Raw genomic sequence first — 17,376 nt, 5'->3', positions numbered from 1 at the left:
CACAAATCTTGCTATCCTGACAGAGGACAAAGGTTTATGCACCACAGAGCAACTGCTACTCACGTGGGATGGTGCCTCAGCAATCCTAGTAATTTGCTGGACTGCTATGATACTCTGCAAGTCCCTTTGAGCACTGGTATCTGCAGTCATTATGGCAGCAGTCCGAGTTTGCATGACAACAAGCTGGGCTTACATGACAACAAGCATGGATCTCACCATGTCAGTCTGGCTTCCACTGCAGCATTCACTTGTTGGTTGGCTTCTGCTTGTGCTGCTGCAATGGAAGCTGAGGCAACGGCCACCAGATGCTGCATCGCAGTTGTTTCCACGAATGTTCTCATACCACTTCTACGCTGGAAAACATGAGCTCCAAGCTCTGCGCAAATCCCTGTGCCAAATTGGAGCCAAACTCCTCCAGGCTCCTTAACAGTGGCAACAGACTCTCTGACAGGCCTGCCAATGCATCAAGGGTTTCCATGTGCATGCCAATCAGCTTTTACTGTATGCCATCGAAGTCCTCATCTGAGTCCTCTGCAGCAGAACATGTCTGCAACCTCGCCCTTCGGTGAGCTGGCACAAGCGTTATTGTTTCCCCCTGGCCTGGCTGCAGCCTACTAGTCTCCAGTGACTCACCATGTGCAGATCCTGCCTCCTATTTTACCTTCTAAGGAACGTGCAGTGCCAGTATCTGAGCTTGTGGCTGCTAGTGTCAGATCAGACATCTGCTTGCCTTCTAGTCCTTCAGCCTCTGGCACCACTGACTGGCCAGTTTTTGGCTAAATGAAAGGATAGATGTACAAGGGGAGGTTTGGAATGAGGAAAGGAAGGGTGGTGGGGGCAAGAGATGCATGGTTATACCAGCTGCAGCTGTACATCAGAACAAATTGCAGAATGAGTGCGAAGTAGGCTTTGAGAAGATGCATAAGGCAGAAACATACCATCATCCTCAATGGCTTCAGCAACACTGCTGGCCACAGCCTGTGATCGTCACTTCCCTTTTGGGGTCAGCACATGCAGCCATACCACCCCTGGGCAGTTTGCTGCTGCTGCCATCTATTATGGGCCACCTTTTCTTGCAAAAGAGAGGAAGTGTGTTAATGAATGTGTTGCAATGTGCTGGGTGATGCACTTGGAGGGCCCCCGAGGGAAAATAAATCTCTCCTCCGCTCCATCTCCTGTATCAACGGCTCTAGCGTGGCATTGGAAAACCCGAAAGCGCACTATCTTGCCTGTTTTGCCATTTTGGCTCCTTCCTAAAGGTCTTCCAAAGTTGCCCAAGTAATTCCAGCCCTTGTTTCAGCCAAAATGCACCTCCCCTTTAAGAGGTGCTGTCTGCCTTTAAGTAGTGCAGGCTAGATTTAACTGGTGCTCGCCTCGCATGAACCTGGGTTTCCTACTGAGACATGCAGCCATTCTGCAGTGCATTCAGTGCTGGGCTGCATGTCACAATCATGGAAACAAGCAGGCAGCAGAAAGTCTGCGTCAGGATAATCGCACATCGTGATCCCCACGCAAAATTTGAGGGTTATCCAATTTAGCTTCCAAGTAGTTTGACCTTCTGGCATGGTGAGTGAAATCATAGAATGGTTATAACACAGGAAGCCGTTCGGCCCATCATATCCATGCCAGCTCTCTGAAAGAGCAACTCCCCTGCCTTTTCCCCAGAACACTGCAAATTTTTTCTCTTCAGATAATTAAATAGTTCTCTTTTGAAGGCCTTGATTGAATCTGCCTCCACCACACTCTCAGGCAGTGCATTCCAAATCCTAGCCACTTGCTGCGTAAAAACGTTTTTCCTCATGTCGCTGTTGCTTCTATTGCCAATCACCTTAAATCTGTGCCCTCTGGTTCTCGATCCTTCAGCCGATGGGAACAGTTTCTCCCTATCTACTCTGTCCAGACCTCTCTTGATTTTGAACACCTCTATAAAATCTCCTCTTAAATCTACTATTCTCTGAGGAGAACAGATCCAGCTTCACCAAGCTATCCATGTAACTGAAGTTCCTCATCCCTGGAACCATTCTTGTGAATCTTTTCTGCACCCTCTCTAATGCCTTCACATCCTTCCGAAAGTACTGCCCAGAATTGGACACTCCAGTTGAGGCCGAACCAGTGTTTAACACAGGTTTATCATAACTTCCTTGTTTTTGAACTCTATGTCCCTATTTATAAATGCACTTGGTATTTATGCAGAAAAAGTAACATAAGGATGTAGCTCTTGGTCACAAGATTTCTACCACAATTAAGATAATAATAAGCCTGTGAGACATCTTTTGTAAAACTTCAAAATTCATTAACATAAATGAGAAAAACTTTCCACTTAGTATCCCTCAACCACTGCCTGCCCAAAAAGTAGGAATTCTAATTCTGGGTCTTGAACTGTGTCTGCAGGGAGTATTTTGAGCTTTATAGTATAGGTGGCTAGATGATGGTAGCAGTCTTACACCTGAGCTAGATGTTTAGGGGTTTCAACCCCAATCCAGTACTAGGAATATGCAATAGGCAGACATTCCATGTGCAGTACAGAGGGACTTCTGCATTATCAGATACCATAATTAAGATGAGATATTCCAGTGGTTCAAGTGGATATTAAAAGGTCAGCAGGTCCGGCAACATCTGTGAAGAGAGAAACAGAGTTAACGTTTCACGTCGGTGACCTTTCAGAACTGACGGGTCACAGACCTGAAATGTTAACTCTTTTTCTCTCTCCACAGATGCTGCCTGACCTGCTATTTCCAGCATTTTTTTGTTTTATTTCAGATTCCTAGCATCTATATGATTTTGCTTTTGTGTTGATATTAAAGGTTCATTGGCACTGAAAAAGCTGGGAGACCCAGCCAACATTCCACCAAAAAAGTGATTTAATGATAATCTGCCATACTGCTCATTTACATATTTGTAAAATCTTGCTCTAGAAACATACAGCACACAAGGCCATTTGGCTCGTCATGCCTGAGAAGGCATTTAGGAGGAGCTGTCCAACTTTCATCGCACACCCCAGCTTTTTCCCCATAACCTTGCAAATTAGTCCGTCATTACGGCACAGGAGGCCATCGAGTCCATGCCTGCTCTCTGTAGAGCAATCCAGTCAGTGCCGTTTCCCTGCTTTATCCCCATAGCGCTACAAGTTTATTCCCTCAAGTGTCCATCCAATTTCCTTTTGAAATCATTGATGGTCTCCGCTTCCACCACCCTTGTAGGCAGGGTGTTCCAGGTCATTACCACTCGCTGCGTAAAAAGTTCTTCCTCACATTCCCCCCTGCATCTCTTGCCCAAAACCTTCAATCTGTGTCCCTCGTCCTTGTACCATCAGCTAATGGGAACAGCTTTTCTTTGTCTACCTTATCTAAACATGCCATAATCTTGCACACCTCTATCAAATCTCCCCTCAATCTCCTTTGTCCAAAGAGAACCAGCTTCTCCAATCTAACCTTATATCTAAAACTCCTCAACAATCTGGCCAATCTCCTCTGTACCCTCTCAAGGACATTCATATCTTTCCTAAAGCGTGGTGACCAGAACTGGATGCAATATTCCAGTTGTGGCCTAACCAGAACTTTATAAAGGTTCGGCATAACTTTTCTGCTTTTGTATTCAATACCTCTATTTATGAAGCCCAAGATCCCATACACTTTTTAAATTGCTTCCTCAACCTGTCCTGCCACCTTCAAAGATCTGTGAACCCCCAGGTCTCTCTGTTCCTGCACACTGTACCATTTAGTCTATATTGCCTCTCCCTATCCCTTCTGCCAAAATGCATCACCTCAGACTTTTCTGTATTAAATTCCTTCTGCCACTTGTCTGCCCATTCTTTTATTTTTATTTATTTTTTTATTTAGAGATACAGCACTGAAACAGGCCCTTTGGCCTACCGAGTCTGTGCCGACCAACAACCACCCATTTATACTAACCCTACAGTAATCCCATATTCCCTACCACCTACCTACACTAGGGGCAATTTATAATGGCCAATTTACCTATCAACCTGCAAGTCTTTTGGCATGTGGGAGGAAACCAGAGCACCCAGGGGAAACCCACGCAGACACAGGGAGAACCCAGAATTGAACCCGGGTCCCTGGAGCTGTGAGGCTGCGGTGCTAACCACTGTGCCACCTATGTCCTGTTCCAGTCGATTGGTATCATTCTCACTGTCTGCCACACATCCAAGTTGATCATCGGCAAATTTAGAAATTTTACTCTGTATTCCAATATCCAAATCATTTATATATATCAAAAAAAGCAGTGGTCTGAGCACTGAACCTTGGAGAACACTGAACCATCCTCCAATCTGAAAAATCATTTTTATCACAGCTCGCTGTTTTTTGTGCTTAAGCCAATTTCTTTTTATCCAAGTCCTCTTCAAGTCCATGTCCAATTGCCTTTTGAAAATTACTGTGGAATCTGATTCCACCACCCTTTCAAGTTGTGCATTCCAGACCTCAATAAGCCAGTGTGATGCAATTTCTTATTTTCCCTGTAGTTGTTTTGGCAATTATTTTAAATCTATATCATCTTGCAGAGGTTAACCAGTGCTCTGTGCAACATTGATGGTACATTTCTGATACATGTGGGGCATGTGAATATGATGATCCATGGCTCCTGATTCAGATAGTTCAGATGGAACACTTATAGTCCCATTCCAGTATTCAAAACAGGGATAAAAATAAGAAGTGCTGGAAATACTCAGCAGGTCTGGCAGCATCTGTGAAGAAACTTTGGTTAATTCGCCTACAGAAACTATGTTCTCCATTCCAAAAGTTAGGGGTCGCAAGGTGAGCCAATGCTGTGGTACATTCCGCACAGGCCTGCTGCTGTACTGACTCCGTGAACCGGTGAGCAACGATCGAGGCTGATCTCATCTTTCAATATCCAGCCACCAGCCTGAAAGCAGCGTTCTCACTCACTCACCGTTACCTGCTTTATGTAAGACCTCAACCATACTTGCTGCCGGCTTGGCCGTTGATTGATAGTTCAAGGAACCAACCGTCTTCCAGATGTCAGCCATCAATCAAGTGAATGCTCCGCCCCCGGCCGCTCCCTTCCAATCGCTCGCTCAGCAAGTTAGATTTCGCGGCCACTTCACTTTGTGCGTATTTTTTTATTAAAAAGATTAATCATTTTTAAAATACCAAAAATTGACACACACTGCACCATTTCTTCCTCAAATACGTTTTTATATAAGAATTTCCCAAATTTAAAATGTGTATTTTTTCGTCACCGTTTGATCGACCGTCGTAACCTTTCACCTCAAAATCACGAACCCGCGCTTGAACCGAACACGAAGACGTGATTGACAGCATCTTCCACCCAATCATCGGGCAGAGCGAGTTTAAACCCGATGGCGCGCTTCATTGAGCAGCGAATGGGAGTGTGGGATGGGCGGGAGCTTCCGCTGGTAGATTGGGCTGCGCGGTGGCGGGAGCTGCCGAGGCGCCGGTGAGGAGCGGGGCAGCTGTGGAATCCCGCCATTTTTGAACTTTGCAGCTGAAGCCGGAGTGCGAGCCTTGCGTCTCTTATTCACTTTCTTCTGTCGCAGTTGGTGCCGTTGAGAGCGGACAGTCCTTGACCGGCAAACCACCCCCCCTCTCTGGAGCCGGCCGGCCGGCTGGCCGGCGCCCACACAGGACCATGGCGCCGCTGTTGGGCAGGAAGCCATTCCCGCTGGTGAAGCCGCTCACCGACCTCTCGGCGGAGGAGACCATCTACGTGATCGAACATAGCGGAGAGGGATTCAGGAGCAACGAGTATCCTTAAAGTCAACCCAGGGACTAAGGCGATCGGTGCCCGGCATTGGGCGAGAGACGGCGTCTCCCTGGGGACAGGGCCTAGATTTGGGGCAGGAGCCGGTGATTTTCCTGCTGCCAGGGATGAGATGCAGCAGCTATGGGGCGAGAGAGAGAGGGGAAAAGAGCACCCTGATGTCAAACTGCTTGTCATGTTAGTTTCCAAGGCTTGATCCGTTATAATGTCCCGCTAAGTGAATCCAGCCAATGTGTTCAACTCCACAAGTTAGTTATTGTCAGGAGGCCCGATCATGCCAGGCTGGGCCTACTCTCAGACGACTCAGTGGGCCCCTGAAGGAGACTGAATTAAGGGGCCGTTCGGGAGCCAGATTCCATTCAGCTCACAAATTCAGTGTGTGGCTGACGTGAGGTTCCATGCTTAACTCCTTTCACTACTGGATTGACACAGCTGTCAAAAGACTGGTTCAGCGTTTGCCTGCGTATTTCTAATGTCGCAGCATCAGCCTTTTTAAAGGAGTGAATGATTTAAGTGATATTTGCAACTTTCTGCAATATTGTTGTCCAAATTGATTTTATAATCACCTGGATTTGTGTTGGACTATTTAAATCAATTGGCTTCATGCAGAAATGAAAATTGCAAATGCTGGAAATCTGAAATAAAAACAGAAAATACTGGAAGTACACAACAGGCCAGTCAGTGTCTGGAAACCAGAGGGGTTTCATAAGGGATCCCCATCTGAAATGTTAACCTATCTATTTCCTTTATAAGGTGCTAATGGACCTGCTGTGCTCTTAAATATTGCAATTTTTTTCATGCATTAGTGATTTGAAAATGGATTGGTACAAGAATGCTGTGGAGCAGTTAGAGGGATGTTGAAGTTTTTTTTAATAGTTTGGAGACTTTTTTCTTTAGGTTGCACACTATTCTGTATTCTGAACTTGGGTGTTCCGATGAATGTTTTATTTTTACTTCTGATATATTTTAAACTGCTATCTTTTCTTTGTGACCTTTTGTACTTGGATTGCTGAAGGCACTGTTTAAGCATTTGATTCGAAAGCACTTTCACAAGATGCTGCTAGATTTTGCATGAAGCGTTTGAGGAGCATAAGTGAAAAGGAAATGGAATCCCTCTGAAAGTAGTGTTTACTTCAGTTGCTGCACAAAGCTTTCATAAATCTGTTTTTTCTTAGCTGTTTGCTATGATTGTGCCTACCCAGCTTGACCCTTCTAGTGGCTCAGGCCTCTATAAAGGTTTGCACAACATGTCGTTTGGAAGGCATTAAGATTGAATATAGGTTTGATGGCTATTTGTGTATCTTATTGGAACAAAGTAGCTTTTGTATCACTAACATGGCTGTATAAATGTGTTGGTAGAGATTTTTGAGCAAAGGAAAAAAAACTTTATTATTTAAACTTTTAGGTTATAACAGTAGTTTGTATGACATTTCTAGTTTTAGTTTATTTTAGTTTGGAATGTATGGACTTTAGAACACACTCTACTTTGATCAATAACGTACTGCTTTCATTGAGATCTGTTAGGACAGTACTGCTGTTCTCCTAATATATCCTTCTAATTCAGCCTTTTTACATGGATAAGATTTAGAATAATGGCTTGTATTGGCTTCCTGGTCATTAAGATACTTTGGGTGCAGCACTTTGTGTTGGACAGCCTTAAGAAAAGTCTGGTTGCATTGAAAGCATGTTTAAAAATTGTACTATATTAAAGTTGTTTCATTTGGTCAGTGCTAGTTTAGAAATGATACAAGTATGTCAGTGTATTTGAATAACTTCTTCAAACTGTGTGGAGTTTGCAAGTTCTCCCTGTGTCTGCGTGGGTTTCCTCCGGGTGTTCCGGTTTCCTCCCACATGCCAAAGACTTGCAGGTTGATAGGTAAATTGGCCATTAGCAATTGCTTTTAGTATAGGTAGGTGGTAGGGAAATATAGGGACAGGTGGGGATATGGTAGGAATATGGAATTAGTGTTCTTTTTCTTTTGGGCCTCCTTATCTCGAGAGACAATGGATACGCGCCTGGAGGTGGTCAGTGGTTAGTGTAGGATTAGTATAAATGGGTGGTTGATGGTCGGCACAGACTCGGTGGGCCAAAGGGCCTGTTTCAGTGCTGTATCACTAAACTAAACTAAACTTGGAGTTTGGGGTAAGTAGAGTGCAATCACCTTCTGTTTTTATGGAAGAACAATATTTTATTTATGCCACATCTGGAAGAAGTGTTCTGTTTGTGCAGTTCTGATTGCCTGTCTGTGGATCTTTACCCGTGGCACAGTGAGTGGTGCTGAAGGACTTGAAAAAGAGAAAACCTCAGTCATTTTTTTTTAAAAGGGGTGGACTCACTAATTATGGTCATGGAACCCTCCTTGCTCCCTGACCTCCATCCAAATTTGACACCACTGAAAAAAGAGTTATTGATGTGTTTGTTTCTGGAACTGTGTACAGATTTATTGTATTCATTTCAAAAGTAAATACATTGTAACTCTGTTGGAATTGTCCAAGTCTCAAGAATTAGTCTAACTTTTGAAAACATGGAGCACCTCCCGAGGTCTTGCGGGAAAAGGCATGACACTAGACAAGATGATCCTATGTAGCATTTCCAATTTGTGGTCAATTACTGACTTCAGCCTGGACAGCAGTTTGTTAGTCAACTTGAATGTCCCTGGGCTAGCAGAGGCCGAATCATCAGATTTTTCAAACTCTGATTGCGAACAAGTAATTTCCACTGAAAAGTGTGGACGAGAACTACAATGCTGTCCACAGTCCAACATACTGCGGATGCTACTGCTGATTTGCATTCTTACTGACAAGTAATGGATGATTGTGGTTTTTCAGGACAATACTGAAAAGGAGTGAAGGTTGCATTGGTCATGTCCCTTCAATAATGACGAAGCCCTAATGCAAGTTGCATTTGTGTTTGGAGATGGTTTAGTGAGGAGCTTTTGAATGAATGTTTTCTGTGTCATGTTTGATCCAGGCATGTGTAAGCTCCCAGTTGGACACAGTAAAAAGGGATTAAATAGATTTTATAGCTTACGGTAAAGGATTAAGAATTGGTGATTTGTTACTGTCCCCCACCAAGAAGTCATACTGTACTTTTCTTCCCTTGACTTGAATCCAGTGTCATATTTTTGAAAACTGGAAATTGGTGTCTGCTTGGACTTTTAGTTTAGGAATTCTGTTTGTATTTATTTTTTAAATCCTAGATTTGTGTAAAAACCCTCTATTATAGTGTCCTTGAGGACAGTCTCCCAGACTGGGTAATGTATCGCATTGTTGTCACGACACCTATTTAATGCAATGGCACCGATAGGCTGCAGTAAGAATTGTACGTAAACCAGTACCCCTAAACTTGATATATACATCTTTTTTCTTCTCTCCACATTTTCTTCTCTTTCCCCATCCCTTCTAAAGATGGCAACTCCTTATTGTATAGTTTTGAGCATCATTTGCTCTCTGGTACCTCACTGAAATGGCCATGGGGGGACTGCAAGAGCATAGGAACTGAGCCCCAGCATTTTCTTTGGAGTTGCTGGATAATGATCAGCAACAGGAAACTGACAATGATATAGTGATATAGAAAGAATTGTACTTGAAGCAATATACTGCAATACTGAGAGATTCACATCTAGTGTAATACTCTTAGTTCATCACTTCTGATTGCTCCTGCTATTACCACTACCAATTCCCTACACTCAAATGTTCTTTTCAGGCAATCCAAGTCTTGAATCTGTAATTGTATTGCTGGATATTTTTCACAGTACAAAATTTCATCTGGTCAAAACCATAGTGTTAGCACGCTTTAGTAATGAAATCTTTTAGTTCCCTTCAAATGATGGATCATTGTTAACGTCTGTATGTATTAACGGTAACTTTAAGGACTCCAGTACTCAGCCAAGGTGGTGTCATGTCAGTGCTTGTGTGCTTTTTTTAATTAGAGGTTTCTATGTGATGGGTATCCCATCAGTGTTGTCACTGGACATATTCAGTATATTGGTACCAGTAAGCTTTAAGGAAAAACTATACATAAATCGCAGGTTATATAATAGTCAGTACTTCAGTTGCTGTGGCCAGTACATCAATTACTAGTATTTCACCTATGTGTTATGAAGCTCCTAAACCCCTGGGAGAATGGCCTAAGTTTGGAAGGACAGAATTTACAATTGTTCATGTGGACACAATATGACAGTTTTATATGTTTACTATTGCATTTTATTAAAATTCTAGTGACAGCTCCACAGATTGCCATAATAGTTGTGCTGACCAATGTATTTTGAAGTATTAGCTTTCTCGATTTTCTCTGCCTTTTTATTCTTGTTTCATAGTGCTATTCTGTGGGTGGGAATGGCATTAACTTGTTCCTGGAAAGCTGCTCGTGCGGCTTGCAGAAGTATAAAAATAGCCATGTTGTATTTTTATGCTGCTGGGCTTGACGCCATCCTTGAGTTGAATGTATAGAATGATTATGTGGATGAGCTGCTGGTGCTACAACTGTCTTTGAGGAATTTTGGGGGTGGGAAGATGCAAATCAAACGAACACTTTTAGATGTATGGTTTCAACTTGAGTTTTGAGTTTTTCACTGTTCAAATCAAGCTCAACCTAAGCTAAAGAAACAGCACCTCATCTTTTGATTAGGCACATTACAACCTTCCGAACTCTACAACAATTTTAAATCATAACTACTCCCATTTTTTCCAGACAGCAGGTGCTGGTAATGGTTCTGCTGTTGCCATCTACAGCTCTTCTGGACCCCACCTTTTATTTCTTGTGTCGTTAGCACCTTCTTTTGCCTTGTACCATCATCCTTTTTGTCATTTAATCACTCCTGTCTGTCATAGGCCTTTCCCAGCCTCTGTACTTGTTACATCTCAAACTTCCAGTTCCTACTCAAGGTCATTGACCTGGACCCTTAACTCTGTTTCACTCTCCACAGATGCTGCCTGACCCACTGAGTATTTTCTCTTTTAGATTTCCAGCATGTGCAGTATTTTGCTTTTGAGTGTGTCTTTTCTCTGACACGCAACTTTGCAGTTGCAAGGAAACTGATGGCACTTTGATTTGTAAAGGTAGTGAAAATAAGTGGTCTTATTGATCTGGTGTGGCCTAGAGAACCTCATGACTTACATATGTTGTAACAAACATGCCAAGGCACTGTACAGAAGTTTGGAGGACACTGAGCTGGAAGTGAGCTCAGTAACCTGGGTTGTTAGTTGTAGTAATTTTTTTTTTAAAGGAAAAGCGATCTATTCAAAGACCTGGCAAAATATAATGGAAGAGAGATACTTTACTTAGCCATACCAGCTGAATGCTTGCAATTCCAGTTTATGTCCTCTATAGTAGCAGTGATGATGAGGAATGTGGGTCATAATGGCATCCAGTTCCTGCCAATCTGACCTACAAAGCCAAGGCAGCTACACCTGATTTATCATGCTTCAGTTTTATGGCCCTGAAGGTTTAGAAAGCATTATTGCCTCATTGGTGGATAAATCCTAAATCCCAAGATCTGTTAACAACTAATTTGAAATAATTGCAGATTAATGTGAACATGGATTTAAACTTTAGACCTGGTCCCAAAGCTCCACTATGCACAGCTTGGGAATCCACAAGGAAGAATGCTTGAATGCTCCTTGCTAAGGGTAAAGAAGATGGTGTGCCAGGGTACTGAAACATTGGGGTTATACACAATCCCTTTTGGCACTTTGCTTTCTCATTTGTCCAACTCCACTTACAAATCCAATGCGGTATGTTTATCTATTGGAGATAGTGATTAATTGACATTAAATAGTGTGCTGTGTAGTGTCAGGGCTGCCACTCTCTAGCCCTGACATCAGGACTGCAGCACATTGTGGAACAGCTTCATGTAAAAGTAGTTCTGCAACATAAAAGAAACATAGAAAAATTATGGCATAGAAGGAGGCCATTCAGCCCATCGTGTCTGTGCCAGCCGAAAAAACTAGCCTCCCAATCTAATCCTACCTTCCAGCACCTGATCCCTAGCCTTGCAGGTTGTAGCACTTCACGTGCATGTCCAAGTACCTTTTCAAAGAGTTGAGGGTTTCTGCTTCCACCACTGATCTGGGCAGTGAATTCCAGACACCCACCACCCTCTGGATAAAAAGGTGTTTCCTCATGTCTCCTCTAGTCATTCTAACAATTAGCTTGAATTTGTGCCCCCTGGTAATTGACCTCTTCGCTAGGGGTAACAGGTCCTTCCTGTCTACTCTATCTAGGCGGCTCATAATTTTGTACACCTCAATTAAGTCACCCCTCAGTCTTCCCTGTTCTAATGAACACAACCCTAGCCGATCCAGTCTTTCCTCATAGCTGCAACTTTCAAGCCCTGGCTTGAAGGACTTTGTGATATCATTATTGTAGAGGTTGCTAACAGGCCTACACAGAGTCTAACAGGGTACAACCTTTTCTTAATGGGAATTTACAGTCAGAGTACATGATCATTGTTATCTGAAATGTTGTGTTTAGCAGTGATGGGAATCTTCAGGAACTGTAGTTACACCACGCCTACTTCAGTGCCTGACATACTACTGACTAAGTTGCACTGACATCAGCGATAAAGGAGGTGTGTGTCTCTGCGTGCAAGCTTTCACATGTAGCTCTTGTCAGGCAATGAAAAAGCATTCATATGACTAAATGGAGTAAAATCTGCTCTTGAACTTCTTTTGAGCCTTTTTACAAATAGAAACTGTAGACTAATAAACCCATATGCTGGTTCTTTTGTGATAGTAGACAGCATACTTGTCTCTCTGCCCTTCTCTGAAGGGGCTCACTTATCTTCCAGTTCTGATGTAGGGGTTACAGCCAAAATATTAACCTGTCTTTGCTTTTAAATTCTATTGAACCCTTTGTCCAAGTTTTCTGGTTTTGTTCTCCCCAGCACTTGCATTTTTTTTAAATTCTTGCCATAGGTAAGAACCGTATCAATGTGCCTCCACAGTTGTATGATCTGCACATGCTCACTTTCTAGTCTCACATGAATGGCTGCTTGGATGAGAAGCTAGAAGGTGCTTGGGGTACTGTATTCCAGCAGGAGTTGGTACCTTCAGAACAGCAGAGAAAATTAGGGAAGATTGAAGAAAAATATGAAAGAATTGAATAAAAAAGGAGACTGGCAATGTTAAGTGAGTTAGAATGGGGAAATTAGATTCAGTGATATGGATATTGGGAACAGGTCGAGTGTGAAACAGTACAAATATGACGTAATGGCTATTTGCATTTGAAAGGTTTTTGTGTAAACCTGAATTTCTTTCTTTGTTTTCCTGAGCTGATATTCAGAGAATATGAATCTCGATTGTCTAGATACGCAGAGCGAATCTGGACGTGTAAAAGCACAGGCAGCAACCAGCTCACTCACAAGGAAGCATGGGAAGAGGAGCAAGAAGTAACTGAACTGTAAGTATATGACCATCTTAAATACAAGGTACAATTAATATAAATTTAGCTCATCTATTGCTGGGGTGAATTCCATACAACTCTCCAAGCATTAAAGAGGAGGGGTTTCTCACTGAGGTAACATCCTTTTTCTAAGAACTGACTGTGTTCCACTGATTTAATGGGCAGACTGTGGTCAATATTGACCCAACACGGCATGCCAAGTATGTGTAGCCGTTTCATGTTTATAATATATTTTCAGGGTGCTAAACCCTATTAGTTGAATGATGGCAGCATTAGTTTTTCAGGCTATACTGACACATGGTTATATGGTACAGGTTTTTAACCCTGCTTCCATTCTCAGGCAGATAGTGCCAGACAAGATGGAGAGATTCAAATGCATCTCATAATAATTACAGAAGCTGCTGGCAGAACGTGCAGAGCATTAAATGTCAACTGGCGAGCTGTGTGGGGAGTGGGTGGTGGGTGGGGAGAGGCTTGGTTGGTGAAGGGAAACTGATTCTGAAACACAGTTTTACTGAGCTTACCTGGTAATGTAATGGGTTGGAAATGGTTCTAATTTGTGGCTTTTTACCCTGTGAGATGATGTGTGAAAGTAATTTACACTTCACTGCATTGAGCTCAAGTAATGAATGTTACTTCCAATCTGATCAAGGAAGGAGAGAAACAAAGAACATGAACACCTGCACGCACCTATGTGGTTAAAGATCTGTTCCTGGCATTCTGTTGAAGTCAATTTCATTTCCGTGTTATTAAAAGTCTGTGTATCTTGGGCAGCTTTAGGTGCAGTCGTCTTCAATCTTGGATTTTGTCTTTTCACCACCCTGCCACCATGTAATGAGAAGCTTTTAATGTTGCCTGATGCAACATAAAATGAGATGCATGGAGTCCAGGTTGTTGAAGATCTCAAAACAGGTTTATTAACAGCTAACAAGTATATAGAGTGCAGAGCTAACTATTTACAGAAGCTGCCTCTTGGTGTTAGTTACAGAGTGAGACTGGCATAGAGTCACATGACCTCATCCTGGTACTCAACTCATTAGCATACTAAGATCTGAAAGAGACATCAGTCTTCAGGACAATCACACAACAGGGACCTGTCACTGTTTCGTACTCTATCTCATTCTTGATACCCAAAATTTAGGAACTCTTTACTCTGCCTTTCACTACAATCTTCATGATTTTAAAACCAAGATGTGGCATCACATAATCACCACTAATTTGTAATTCACCTCATCTTCTGACTCTCTTCAAGCTTCGTATATCCTGCACTACAGGCCTTCAGTTGTCACCTTGGTTTCTCAAATTTGAGAAAAATGGCACAATGTCCCCCATGGAATTTATTGGTTGGGTACTAGATTTCAACTGGTATAACTTCTAGAGCTAACCACTTAAAATAGCCCTGTGCTGTCCTGCTGGGAACTTGGTTACATTGCCGGATCTATTGATGTACTGCCATACCCTTAGTGCAGAGACCTTTTAAACAAGTACCCCAGGGCATTGAAAAACAGCTGTGGTGAAATTGGTCAACCACAGCATGCTAACCTCAGTAAAAGTGTACTACCTCCATCCTCTAATCTAGAGTATGAAAGTTGGCTTAGTTTTCTCTTGGATACTGGGCAGAATACATTAACTGCCTGGCAGAATGAGCTCAGGTTTTCCAATTTTCCCATCCCAGTTTTTTATTTCAAGTTTATTTTCAAGCTTCAGTTACAGGCCAGCTTGACAAAGCAGAAAAGTTAGACAACCAAAATAGTTCATTGTAATTTCAAAACTGTACCTCTTCAAACTGAAGATGTTATTGCTTCAAGAGGAATAAATTGAGAATTCGTTTCAAGCATTACTTGCTGGCCCATGGTTAAAGATAGTGCCTTTATGGCCTGTTCTTGAACACTGAACTATATACAGACCACAAAGTGCCATCTTTGGATAATTCAACCAAACTAGAAATCAGTCTCTGACAGAATCCTAACCACAATTCTATCATTAGTATCAATGTCCCTGAAATGAGTGGGTTCGGGGGGAAGAGATGAGAATCAGCCAAGGTCCTGATTGCCACCCCGTGACTATGCTTATGGTAAGTATGTTTTGAACAGATTAGCTTCTGTTATACTCCCGTGGGGTAGTAGTTTGCTGGTGTAGGCTGTCATCTGGGAGGGTTGGCACTTGGACAAAGTACTGTATGAGCTGCTGGTGCCCATTAAAATTATACATCAGCATGAATCAATTTGACTGATTTTAACTTTTGACAGTGATTGAAAGCAGGCGGTAGTGAATCATCCTGCCCAATTTTCTTCACATTAGTATTAAGGGGAAGGAAAATCTGGAAGTATCTCTGGCAGCTAATCTGCTATGACCGATTTTCCACTCCTATCTTCGGCAGAGGGGGAATTGATGGTTAATACTTTAAATGCTTTATATTGAGAGGTGGATAGAGAGAATGCTGCTTAAAAATAGCAGTACATAAGAACATAAGAAATAGGAGCAGGAGTAGGCCATTCAGCACCTCAAGCCTGCCCTGCTATTCAATAAAATCATGGCTGCTCCAGACCTCAACTCCCCTTTCATCCCAGATCCTCATAGCCCTCAACTCCCCGATATTTCAAAAATCTATCTACCTCCTCCTTAAATACTTTCAGTGCTCTAGCCTCCGCAACTCTCTGGGGTAGAGAATTCCAGACATTCACTACCCTCTGAGAGAAGAAATTCCTTCGCATCTCAGTTTTAAATGAGTGTCCCCTTATTCTGTAACTGTCCCCTAGTTCGACATTCCCCCACTAGTGGAAACATCTTCTCAACATCTGCCCTTTCAAGCCCCTTCAGAATCTCGTATGTTTCAATAAGATCACTCCTCATTCTTCTAAACTCTAATGAATAAAGGCCTAATCTGTTTAATCGTTCTTGATAAGTCAACCCCTTCATCCCAGGAATCAGCCTAGTGAATCTCCTTTGAACTGCTTCCAATGCCAGGATATCCTTTCTTAAATATGGGGACCAAAACTGTGCACAGTACTCCAGGTGCAGCCTCACCAACACCCTGTACAGTTGCAACAAGACTTCTCTATTTTTAAACTCCAACCCCCGAGCAATAAAGGCCAAAATTCCATTTGCCTTCTTAATTACTTGCTGCACCTGCATGCTAACTTCTTGTGTTTCATGCACAAGAATGCCCAAATCCCTCAATGCTGCACTTTTTTTGAAGTCTCTCTCCATTTAAATAATAGTCTGCCTTTTGAATCTTCCTACCAAAGTGCATGACTTCACACTTTCCTACATTAAACTCCATCTGCCAAGTTTTTGCCCACTCACTCAACCTATCTGTATCCCCTTGCAGATTCCTTATGTCCTCATCACAACATGCCCTCCCACCTATTTTTGTATCGTCAGCAAATTTGGATATATTACACTCTTCCTCCTCCTCTAAGTCATGAATATAGATAGTAAATAATTGAGGCCCTAGGACTGATCCTTGTGGCACTCCACTAGTTACGTCTTTCCAACCTGAAAAAGACCCATTAATCCCGACTCTCTCTCTTCTGTAAGTTAACCAATCCTCAATCCATGCTGATACATTACCCCCAATACCGTGAGCTCCTATCTTGTGCAATAATCTTTTATGTGGCACCTGATCGAATGTCTTCTGGAAATCTAAATGCAGTACATCTACCAGTTCCCCTCTATCAACTCTGCTTGTTATATCCTCAAAAAACTCTAGCAAATTTGTCAAATATGATTTCCCTTTCATAAAACCATGTTGACTGTGTTTGATTGCGATAAGCTTTTCTATATGTCCTGTTATCTCTTCCTTAATAATGGACTCTAGCATTTTCCCAATAACCGATGTTAGGCTGACTGGCCTATAGTTTCCTGCTTTTTGTCTCCCTCTCTCCTTGAACAGGGGCAACACATTAGCGGTTTTCCAATCTGCTGGGACTCTCCCGGAATCCAGTGAGTTCTGGAATATTTCGACCAATGCCTCCACTATCTCTGCAGCCACTTCCTTTAAAACCCTTGGATGTAGGCCATCAGCTTATGAAATATCTGCTTAAATGTCTGCCACTGTTCATCCACTGACCTTGCCCCTTAGTCTATTTTCCCAGCCTGCTTTAGACAACTCTTTCTTCATACCTCTAATTGCCCTTGTTTAAGTTGAAAACACAAGTTTGAGACCCGAGTTGCCCGCCCTCAAACTGAATAATTATGGAGATACATGG

At 42.6% G+C, this 17,376-nt stretch overlaps 1 protein-coding gene across 2 annotated transcripts in view; it reads left to right on the top strand.

Moving 5' to 3' along the window:
* The first annotated feature begins 5,388 nt into the window (after positions 1–5,388).
* baz1b (bromodomain adjacent to zinc finger domain, 1B) overlaps positions 5,389–17,376 on the top strand; it is a 90,827-nt gene continuing 78,839 nt past the window's right edge. For both annotated transcript variants that reach the window (XM_068010202.1, XM_068010201.1), the window contains exons 1-2: positions 5,389–5,744; positions 13,046–13,162. In XM_068010202.1, coding sequence (XP_067866303.1) covers positions 5,629–5,744; positions 13,046–13,162 — 233 coding nt within the window. In that variant the 5' untranslated portion in view covers positions 5,389–5,628. The remainder of the gene's footprint in view (positions 5,745–13,045; positions 13,163–17,376) is intronic.

This window comes from Heterodontus francisci, chromosome 30 (assembly GCF_036365525.1).
Source record: "Heterodontus francisci isolate sHetFra1 chromosome 30, sHetFra1.hap1, whole genome shotgun sequence".
Lineage (NCBI taxonomy): Eukaryota > Metazoa > Chordata > Chondrichthyes > Heterodontiformes > Heterodontidae > Heterodontus > Heterodontus francisci.
Note: the sequence above shows the minus strand (reverse complement) of the source record. Positions and strands in the feature narration are given on the sequence as shown.